This window comes from Agrilus planipennis, unplaced genomic scaffold, assembly GCF_000699045.2.
Source record: "Agrilus planipennis isolate EAB-ADULT unplaced genomic scaffold, Apla_2.0 scaffold278, whole genome shotgun sequence".
NCBI lineage: Eukaryota > Metazoa > Arthropoda > Insecta > Coleoptera > Buprestidae > Agrilus > Agrilus planipennis.
In genome coordinates this window covers 317,297-329,137 of record NW_020439104.1, presented here as the reverse complement: position 1 = coordinate 329,137, position 11,841 = coordinate 317,297, and the positions used below count along the sequence as shown (strand labels likewise).

General features: G+C 32.8%; 1 protein-coding gene across 1 annotated transcript in view; it reads right to left on the bottom strand.

Moving 5' to 3' along the window:
- The window catches only part of LOC108741450 (gamma-aminobutyric acid receptor alpha-like), an 87,428-nt gene that overhangs the window by 4,506 nt on the left and 71,081 nt on the right, over window positions 1–11,841 (bottom strand). Inside the window, exons 3-4 of the mRNA XM_018476266.1 lie at window positions 6,398–6,465; window positions 545–768 (exon numbers count right to left, since the gene is read on the bottom strand). Of these exons, the coding sequence (XP_018331768.1) occupies window positions 545–768; window positions 6,398–6,465 (292 nt within the window). The remainder of the gene's footprint in view (window positions 1–544; window positions 769–6,397; window positions 6,466–11,841) is intronic.

The window sequence follows — 11,841 nt, the reverse complement described above, 5'->3', positions numbered from 1 at the left end:
AAAAAATGAAAAATTAGTTGAAAATCTCGTTTTTACTTGATAATACAATGATAATATTTATAATTGTCTGAAATAAATGCAATTTTAAAGTTTTAATTATTATTTAAACATATTAAAAAGTTTTACGCTCATTATTAATAAAGATTGAAACTAAATATTTTTTTATTTCGAAGTTGAAATCAAGGCATATTCACTGCCAAAAGTCAGTTAAAAAATTTCCATATTATTCGTTATTTCTTATTTTATTCAAAGTTTTTGGTCAAATTCCAAATTTTCTCTCAAACGTACACTTTTTTTTAGTATAGATAGTATTTATTTACCTCATGATATGACGCAAAACCTAATTAATCACGAATTTCTAATTCTATGTACTCTTGTCTCCGTTTGTATCTCCCAAACATCCTTAAGATTCAGGGTGAGTTTACATTACAATACCGGTCCGATACAATTTGTTTGTATCCTTTGCGCCGTTCTCTCGAACTCTCAGGGGCCTAGTTATTTCTGTTAAACTTGTACTTATTCCTTGACTAAAAGTAAATAATACCTTGATGAATACAATACCCGTCCATTTTGATACAAGCGAACAAATTTATTTGGTGTCGTAATGGTGTGAAGATACGACTGTTTTCCATTGTAGAAATAAGTGTCTGGTTTCCAAATACGAGCCAACATGGAGATGCTTAGTGCCAAAGTGTCTTTAGAATTTCCAGCAAACGCTAGACGTGTATCTATCCATGTTTGCCGAAAATAGCAATCCATCGAATATGTCTAAAGCAATTAATACTGAAATTAACAGAACAAAAAAAGAATACCATTTTTGGTTTTGTTTTACTTCGTTATAATTGGCTTCCGCTTTTTTTGATTACTTGAAAATAAACTCAAAACGGTAACTGCGATGTTTTGAGTTTACCTTAAAATAGACCGAAACATTTAGAGTGTTCTAGAATATAATCTATTCTACAATGAAATGTAATTGTATAACTACAATCGCCACGTCTTGTTACTACCCATTAAGTACTAAATACCTAATTCAAAGTACTTTTAAAAGGAAAGTCTCATGAGATCTACTGATAAAAGACGTTTCAATAAATTTAACGTTCCCTTTTTGTTAAATGTAAATTCCCTCGATACCTGCTGTCAACCCTTTTTAAGATGCATGGGAGTATTTTCATGTAAGCAAATCTAAACAACATTATTACTATAAATAAAAAAAAAGAAAGAAATAATAAAGAAAGCATTGCAATTATTCAGAAAATTTATTGAAAGTCAAAAATATCATACTAGCATTCTATTATTATGTGTATATTATTTTAAAATTTTTTGAATGTGGCATTACCAGAGTAGGTCAAGAAAAGGCCCAACCCTTTTACCCACTCTATTAAGGGTTTAAATAAATGACGAATCTCTGTTTAACTANATTTCGAACTGTAATTATTCATCAGTAAATCGAATAATGTGTAAATTCCGCATGTTTGTGAGAATTTAGTGTTAAGTCTGTGCTTCTTTAACATGGCGCTAAAACCGAGTCGATAAAGTGCAAAGCAACGCGATTTCGGGCTAGTTGGTAACGTTATTCGGCGCAACGCATCGAAATTTTCCAATCTTTGAATATTTATCCATTATGTGTTTATTTATATTTACTGTGACGTAGTAGTCTCCCCAATGCATTGTCATATTGACGATTGACTTCGTTTTTCACGAGATATCACGGAGAAAACTAAACTTTTATGACAACGCAAAAATTACAATTGTCGATTGTAATTGACTGAATTTGACGTAGGAATAGTCGAATTTATTAGGTAACTTGTAATAATATCAATTTTGACATGTTTGGGGGCGTTCAAGTATTACATAACGCAATTTGGGGGAGGGGGTTCTTGTAAAACCTAACGATGCGTTACAGGGGCGGTGGGGGGTTTCTCTTACAAAACGTTACGTAACATTGTTTCTTTTTTAAATAAAAAATTAGGGAATTAAAACTATCAAGTTGGCAACCCTTTTCGTTTACGTTTTACGTTTACGTTTACGGCATTTTATTTTTACAAATTCGGATCGAAATTGTAATTTTTATTATTTTCGCTTACGAAGCAACGGGCTTGTGGGATATATTGTTGATATCGCTTTAATATTTAAGTAAATTTTCGTTTTTCATTTTCTCCGTGAATGTATTACTAAAAGAAAAACGAAAGTAAGATGAAAATTAAAAACTTTACTGATATATTCTTGTCCTGTCGCAGTAGAAGTAATTTTGTAAAAAAAGGCGGTTCCAATTGTTAGGAGCACACACGCACATCTGTGAAAAATAGTTTGCATGTATTTTTTTCCTGCAGGCACGCTGAACTATCATCCGACGAATTCGTTGAAATTTTGTATAAGCAGTTCCTTATTGGTCAATCGAGAGATTTTAACTGGTGTTAACGTATATTGTGATTTTCCAGGGTGGGATTCAGTCATTTAGTGCATTGTGGCATTTTGGAATTTTCAAACACTTTTACCTGCTGTCTTAAAAGTGCGTTTTAGAAAAGGTAAAAGTTGGTCTGTGTTCTGGCGGAGCTGCCTGCGACGCGCTGATGAGATCGAAATCGCGATCCGCGTCTGGCAGATTGGTTCATTAAAATGATCAACGAGTGATTACTATCATATAGATGACAGACGCCTACTGTGCAATTAATTGCATACCCATCGAATACAACTCCACATGTAAAAAATTTAAAAAATTCAAGTTTATATCATAACTCGAAAGGAGATGATTTTTTTTTAATTTTTCCGACACCACTATACTCTATGTAAAACAGTGTCTGAATAACGTAGAAATCGTTTTTTTTTTAATGTTACAAACAACCAAGATATGGAAATGTAGTCAAAATTAAATTTTTTGTATCTGTTATAGTTACCGAGTTATCCTATATACACGTCGAAATTACCCACCCTGTACGTATACGAGATCTGTCTTAAAAGCAAAACGGATAATATTTTTTCCGAGTTCACTAGGGAGAATAACAGAATAACTCATAGTATCGCGCTGTGATCAGAAAAAGATTTTAGACAGTATAATCCTACAGATCAATTTCCTGCGGGTTACCTTGGTATGTAGAGGCAATTTCGCGCTCAATTTACGGAATTCATTACTGTAACTAACGTCTCAGTAAGTTAATTGTCGTCCTTAAAGTGTGCCGATTTATCCAGAAATACTACGAATTAGTAACTGTAATAGTATTCTGCTAAATTATATACAGACAATTTGCAATTAAATTATAGCAAAATGGGGGGGGAGGGTAAATCCAGTAAAAAGAGTTAAAGTGAAAAAGCAGTGATGACAACCTTGACTGGACCTAATCCAACAAAAGGATATTGATTGGTCATGACCAGATGCCTATCACTTGTAAGGTCAACACGGTCACAATTTTGCGGAAATCTAACTTATTGAATAAAGATAGCAATTTTGACCCGTCACTTTTGCAATCCTTGCAGTATTGGCTAAACCGATAATGCCTAGTTCCCTCCCATATACCTGTTTTTAATTAGGGTTAAAATTTTCGGTATATCGAATTCCCTCCTAATTATACATCAATTGCCTCCCAACGGCGGCGGATGACTTTGAGTGCCAATTGCCACTATATAATCATAAAGAGTTGTTCAAATAATACAGCCTCACATCACATATTAATCTTAATATTATTCATATATTATAGACACCACAATAACAATAATAATTTTATCGGACTACCCTTCTATTGGTCAAATACAAGACAAACTAAAACTAATAAAGTTTTTCTGGATGATTGCATCAAAAAGCTAGACGCACACGAATTTCCAAACATTGAATTTGTTAAGGTAGTGGGAAACCATTTTAAAATTAAATAAATAAACATTTCATAACTGATATGTGTTTTCTTTCTGAAATTATTTTATCTTTAATTTACTGAAGTACTGAAGTGCACTATAAATATATATTTATTTTCGATAAATAAAATCGGTAAGTAGTCGTTAACTTAATTATCGGAGCTGATATGAACGGGAGGGAACTCGGCTAGTACCCGGGAGAGAATTCGACTATCTATATTTTAACCAAAACTACCTGCGGGAGGGAATTCGGCATCACCGGTTTAAACTGACCCTGTGTCCTATCATATCAAATAAGATTTGCAACAAATTTAGTTCCAAAACGGTAAGTAAGTCACAAAAGAAGCTTACCTACAAGAAAAACCAAAGCCCCCAGTAGCACACATTCATGTTCATACGCACAGACGAAATAAAATAAGTGGTTATAGCGTTTTTTAAATTCAAAAGTATTCTTCATAACGAGTTTAACCCGAAAGGATATATAGATGTAATAAATCAAACTATTTAGTAGTCTTGATGTTCATGAACACTTAAGGAAATTTAAAATTGAGATCATTATATTACAGACCATTCACGACAATAATATTTTTTGTCAGATTTATGCTTATTGTATTAGTGTAAAACAATTCCAACCCCAAATAACGTTTTTTACACCTTCCACTTTATTGGCCCTCTTTGTGTCTTAAATGAATCGCGAAATTATACAGCGAACAATTTAGAGACATTAAATACTGACACATGGGGAAGATTCTAGAAAATTCTTGAGACTGAATGAATGACTACAGTCCGAGTTATTATTCTGCGACTTAAATTGATTTGTCAAAAATAACTTTTCGGTACTGAATTTGATAATATTTTGAACCAATACTGGTCTGGAGAAACTTTCGGTTACCATACTCTTTTCCGAACTTACGGTCAGTTAACCAGTTAGTCTCAAATATCCCTTGATATTTTGAGCAGTAGCGTAGTTGACGACGCCCAGGTGCCTAAAATGTCCAACAAAGGTCACTTTTTTTGGACAACTTAGAATCAGTTGTATCTAGTGTTTTCAATACCCCTAAGACGCATGCGTAAAATCCAAGAATTGAATTTTTTCTAAAGATCGTTCTCATAGTTTTTGACACATATCTACGTATGTCTATCAAAAAATTAAAAATCAATAAGAGCAATCGGTGGCTAAGGTATTAACTGTTTTTTCAATATTTACGTTTCTTAGCGACACAAACTATGAATATCTGTCACAGACATCCATGTTGCTAAGATATCGACTAGTGAGTCAAATGTCTCATTTGACGAAGTTTAGGTTGAGTTGTGAATTATGTTAAAATCTAAAGCAAAATCAGGTAATCCTACCGAAGGTGAAACTCTAAAAGATGAATATTCTGACGTTAAAAACGAGAAGAAACCTTCGCATTTATATTATCAAGATAAGAAGAAGTTACGTATAAATGAAGAATTGTCTTATAAGCAATTAACACATTTGTATCTCCACAATAATCAAATCGAAAAGATAGAAAATCTTGATGGCGCTATACACTTGAAAGAACTCTATCTGCACAATAACAAAATAAAGAAAATCTGCAATTTGGAATGCCTTGTATATCTGAGAAGATTGCATTTGGGTCATAACGAAATTTGTGTGGTGGAAGGTTTGGGCAACTTAAGAAACTTAGAAGAACTGTACATCGAAAAGCAGAGACTGAGAGAGAGCGATTCTATGTGTTTTGATCCTCGATCTATTTTTGGTATAAGACAATCGCTAAGAGTATTAAATTGCTGTAGAAACAATATTATGGACATATCCAATTTGGCTCCACTCACTGGGCTACGATTTTTGGATGTTTCTCAAAATGATCTTTCTAATATTCAAGAAGTTTGTGATGTACTGCGGAACTTTTTCCTTTTAGAAAATTTGAACGTGAGTAAAAATCCGATATCAAAGTTGCACAAGTATAGAGAATCTTTGATTGGATGTACAACCAATGTGAAACTGTTGGATAATAAACTGGTGAACGATTTAACAAGAGTGTTTATAAAACGAATGGAACATGAAACTTCCAAAAAAAGAAGTGAACCTACCATTAATCTACCCAAAGCGCTTGAGGATGTTTCTAAGAACTATCCGGAAGGTCTTCAAAAATCGATTACTCGTTCCATTTTAGAAAAAGGAAGAAAGAACTTGTCCGACAGTGTGAAAGACGCAGTTGTAGGTTGTGGCGATGCTACTGGTGATGTCTTTTTACCAATGAAAAAATTTCCTAAACCTAAAGGTTCACTTGTGAAGAAACGGATGAAATTCTTTAAATTCAATACCCGCAAAATGGGACCAATTGTTGAAGAAAAATCCCAAAGTCATATCCAAAATGTGGTGTTTGTAAGAAAAGTTAAAACAACAAGTTCATTGCAGTAATAAAAATAAACATGTCTAACAAATCTATAATATGTAGTTGTGCGATTTTCTAGTGATGTTAATTTAATAAAATACATCAAACATTTGGTGCAATTTAATTGATTTAAAAAAGTCAAGCACACCTACATATTAATTAAAACTTACCATATCAACTTCGGAAACAGGTCCCATGCTTCGTACCATAATATCCACTTCTACAACAGCTGGCGGACCTAAAGCAACATCAATGCCTTAGTACTTTTAACAGGCAATCGTTAACATTGTAAGCAATTTTATTGGTATCAAAGTAAGATAAAGCTGATTGAATACATATGTTTCTAAGTGTATAGGAATAGACTTTTCTTAATAACGTTAATGCCTTACAGTTAAATAAAGTGACTTTTCCTTCCTCATAAAACTGTTACGGGAGACAAGTAAGTAATTCAACTATTGTTAGGTTTTACTGACTATCAAATATTTGAAAATACGAAGCCCTCTCCGTACTTACATCATAGTATTTTAAATAAATCTATTAAATAACTTCCTTAGCCATTATAGAACGTAGTTAATTTTAATAAAAATACTTGAATAGTTTCTAAAATATTGATTGAAAAACTCAACAGGCGCAGTTTGTATTGTAAAAGCATCTTCAGGGTGAGGAGCAAGGAACAGAGATTTGAAATTTTCTAGTGAGATAGATAAAGCTTTGTTCTAAAGCCTGTCCATGGCCATTTTTAAATTTTTTAATTTCTATTAAAAATGCGTGTCCTGCAAAAATTATTAACTTTAACCTCTTGTAAAATCTTTTAATGACCAAATTACTGAAAACCAAAAACGTACCTAGTTAGTATGAACCTTTGTCTCTTACTATGCAAAAAATCACTAATTTATCTAGAAGCGTTAAATCACAATATTTAGAGTAGAAACCCATGCTTTCGAAAAATTTTGAGAATATATATACAGATATGTTATATAAAATTGAAACGGGACATTTCACCCCCTGCTGTACCCTTATGTAAGCCATTAACACCGGAACTGTGGTATATTGATCTCATCTTCGTTGCTTCCGATGTCTACATAAAGAGTATAAACTTGCATAAACTGCTTACAACAAGTTTTAAAAGTTCCATCGATAAAAGTTCTAATAAATGTTGTCCATTTTAAATTAAAGACAAAATTGAATTTAACATAGGGTTTGTGCTCGTTTCATACCTTCTCATTTCGTACCTCACGCGAAAAATTATCGTTTCGTGTCTTATATTTTAATTACCTCAACCGAAGGATAGAGTTATGCTCTTTTCGTACCTTGATGAGGACAACTGCACTTAATTACACAAACATCTTAATTATTAGCAAAACTGAGATTGTCTTCGACCACATTGTCATAAAGAAAACTATTTGTATTTTTCTGGAATAACAATTTCCTTTATATGCATCGGCAGATTTTTAATCCCTAAAAAAACATGTCAAGCGAAATATAATTGTTTTTTAACAGAACAGAATTTTGGAACTGTGGTAACAAAATCCAGACTATTGTTGGCTACATTCTTCGTTAATTTGTTTTTACAGGACCATATTATTCTCCAGCTTTTTTCTTCAAATTGGAAATTCAAAGTAGGTACCACATGGTACAAAACGAAAACTCATTAGGGTCCATTTATCTTCACGGTAGGGAACGAAAATAATATTGGTCAAACCAGGTAATATTTGATTAAAGTACGAAATGAGAATACACGTAACAAAATACAATATCATGACACGCATATGTAGATACATATATACAATATATATTCAGAGTCAAGGGATCAAATGTCCCAGGGGATGAAATGTCTCGGGTTTAAAGTGTCCTAACACCGTTAACAATTAATTTAAATTCACTAATACATTGACAATAATAAGCTGCTATCTATTTCTAATGTACTGTAAATCTTAATAATAACAGCCAGCATGTACTTATGTAATATTTCGGTAATTAAATTTCGTAACAGAAGAATAAAGACTTTATTATTCGACCTGAAAACAAGTCCATTCGTTTAGAAGAACTCGTTACAGAACAAAAGGCTTTTTGCGTTTAAAGTCACTTTCTTTGACTGAAAACTAAATGAGTCATTTTTAAAATGAATAGTGTTTTAATTGCTTTTGCACTCCTCTAATTGAGGAAGTCATCCCCGTGACTATTTACAGGTATAACCTTGGAAAATTTTAATTGCGTTAGTGAAACTTCGTTGGATTAATTGTTACCTACCTTTAATTAAGAATAACAAAAGAAATAAAAAACAAAGAAAAAAATCATCAAAATCGTTAAACATGTTTATCTAACTAGGACAATTGTATAATAGCCTGACTCTTGAACGTTCTCTCATACNTGTTCAAATTAATTTAGAAAAGCTAAATATTCATTTGTCAGACAACACTAAATTCGACTTCTTTTAATATGTACCGCCATGAGAAGTAATTGTTATTAGTACTAGTTCTTCCCCTCTATCAGTCACTGTGAATTCAAAACTGTTAGTAGGTACCATTGCTTCGAATGGTCGAAATTCACTATGACGTAGTGTCGGCCATCATTCTTTTTCAATTGTTGCATTGTCACTGATGCCGGCCATCATTCTTTTCTCATTGTTGCTTTTGTCGGCCATCATTATTTTTCAATTGTTGTCGCATTGTCACTGATGTTGGCCATTATGGTTTTTTAATAGATGTAATGGTAATCAATGATTAAAATTTAAAGGAATTGTTTGTAAATAGGTATGCAACGTATCGTACACTCCAGCATAAGAAATTGCTGATACTAACTACGTAATACTACTTTGCCCTGTACTGACAGCATTCATAATTTCTTTTATATATAATATTATGGTATTAATTAACTATATTGTGTTGTTGAGCTCATTGCAACACCCGAAAACAATTTATGGAAGTGACTTAAACTACTCCTTTACCATCAAAATAAATAAATTAATCAATACAATAAACTCTTTGCCTAGGCTAAATTTTAAAATGCATCACTGCTTACTGACATAATTCACATAATCTAGATATAACTTTTTTATAAACACATATTTTTAACTTAGCTTTGAAATATATTGTAGTCGTTTTGTGACTATCAATAATTGTGACTTTGATAAGAACCGATTTTACAACGATGTTGAACACATTGCTGTGTTTACGATAAACATTAGCACTGATGCAGCATTCAAGGTTGATACTATTGCAGTATTGAAGGGTTGATACTATTGCAGTATCCAAATGGGAGTGAACCTTGTGTTAGACTGGTTTATTGAATTATTTACATGCTATTTCTACTAAAACTATTTATATTGTTCTTATGGCACTAGATGTTTGAGCGATTTACGTTGTGTTTATAAATGTGTATGGCCTAGTTAATCGCACTATATCGCGATTTAACTAAGTCGGCACAAATGAAGAACTTTAATTATTACACATATGAATTGTTTATCTATTGCTATACCAAGTGTTACTACAATATCGTTCTTCATTTTAAGCAAGTAGTTTATTAACTTGTAAAGGGATGTAAACTAATACATCTAATTTTTCGTTTATCTTTAAGAAATGAAATTTGTTTAATTTGAAACACTTTAAAAAGAATAACAATAATTGCAAGGTACTGAGTTACGATTTACTAGTTTTGATTAAAAAAATAGATGGAGTAGTAATCACTATTCTTTGAAGTCTATTACCTAGTAATCGTCGTTTCTAAATTAAAGTGTTCGTAATCCATTTCAGATGTGTGCTTTATACAGATTTAAAATTCCCTAAAGGAAACGTTTAAGGGTGACGTAGTTGGCTACTCAAATACATAATTTCGTTTTTCCGTTGCTGATAATAAGCTATTGTGTTTAATTGGCGCACTCGTGAAAGTGAAGTGTGCACGTTAAGGACAGGTGCTGAATTTCGCCAATGAATGGCGTTCTCGGCGACGAATTCACCTTTGTCTCGCAACCACTCGTGTTTAGACGCAGTGCAATGGCTGAATGCTTTCCGCAATTCATACCCGGCGAACTGATCTTTTATTATGGGAATTAAGTGAAACAAGATTTTTTTCATTCAAAAGGAAAAACAGAAACTGTTACTTCCAACGTGCAATTTACGAGTTTCATTATACTTACACCAACCAGTGGCATAACCAGAATTTGTGAAAGGATGAGGATGCTAAGATAAAAAAATAAAACAATTTTTCATTTATTTTTCATTAACATATGAAATATAGGTAAATACACAATTCTCACTTTGATTATTATAAGCATGGCAACCGTTCGAATCCCTCCCAAACTATAATCTGGCGCTGGAGCTGATAGTATAAAAAAACAACGAATTAACTGATAACCTAAAATGCTTTATTTGGTAATGGGATAGATGATGGCCCCCATCCCCGAAGGGGGTGGCGGTGGAAGAGATCGAAGGAGGAGGTCTCCCCCACGTTTGTACCATAAAAAGTTCGTGGTGGTCTCACCCCATAAAAAGTTATGGGGGTTAAATGGTGGAGGATCGAAAGAGGGTGGTCACCTGAGTAAAACCCCATAAAAAATTTGCGGCGGTCTCACCCCTATCAAAAGTTATGAAGGTTGAAAGTTGATTATTTTGACAATTTTAATACACTATAATTCAAATAAAATTCAATAAAATAATTATTTTCAAGCAAGGCGGAGGTGGGGGATCGAAAGAGGGTGGTCATTTGAACAAAACGCGATAACGTAACCTATTGATAAAGATATTTAAATAATGTTTTTTATAACTTTCCCAATATTTTTCATTAGTTTTACCTCTGAATATTGTTTAAGACTATTGACTATATAAATATTTACATGCCCAGAAGTGTATAAAAATTGGCATATTTATTAACTTTGAACCCCCATACCTTTTTATGATCGCCACGAACTTCTTATGGTACAGTAGTGGGGGAGACCGCATCTTTCGATCACCCCCACCCCCACACCCTTCGGGGATGGGGGCCATCATCTAGACCTTTACCCTTTATTTTAATTCTATAAAAATGCGTAAATGGATGCATTTATTTATTTCATTCAATAAAACTCATAAATGTTAATATAATAATTGCGTTATTTGTCTGCTGCTATTTACAATACACTTAATTATTGCAAAGAATAATAAATGAATTCAGCACAATCGAATTTGAAACATATTTGTTGTTTCTACTACGTTGTCCGTACCTGTCAGCAATTGTTTCTTACATTCCTGATCATTAAGGGGGGGGGGGAGTTTGAAACCCTTAAATCCCCCTTCCGCCGGCTTAGCTATTACGCTACTGATAGTTACGTGCTGAAATAGGCCAATACATTGCTTCTACTCTATTGAAGTATAACGTAGCCAAGAAAATAATTGAACCTATACGCTGCTGTTTGAAATGGCTCAATGGAGAGAAAAGCTTAAAGGAAATCGGAGATCCTGCAGCCTTTTGTTCAAGTACTGCTTTTGATTGGATTGAAACCTTAATACTTAACTATTAAATTGTGTATCAGAATTGTTTACATAACAGCGGCGCATATCTTAATACATCAAGCAATTAACAATTGATTAAATATGATTAAATAAAGCATTAAATTAGTCTTTTCTTTTTACCAATTACA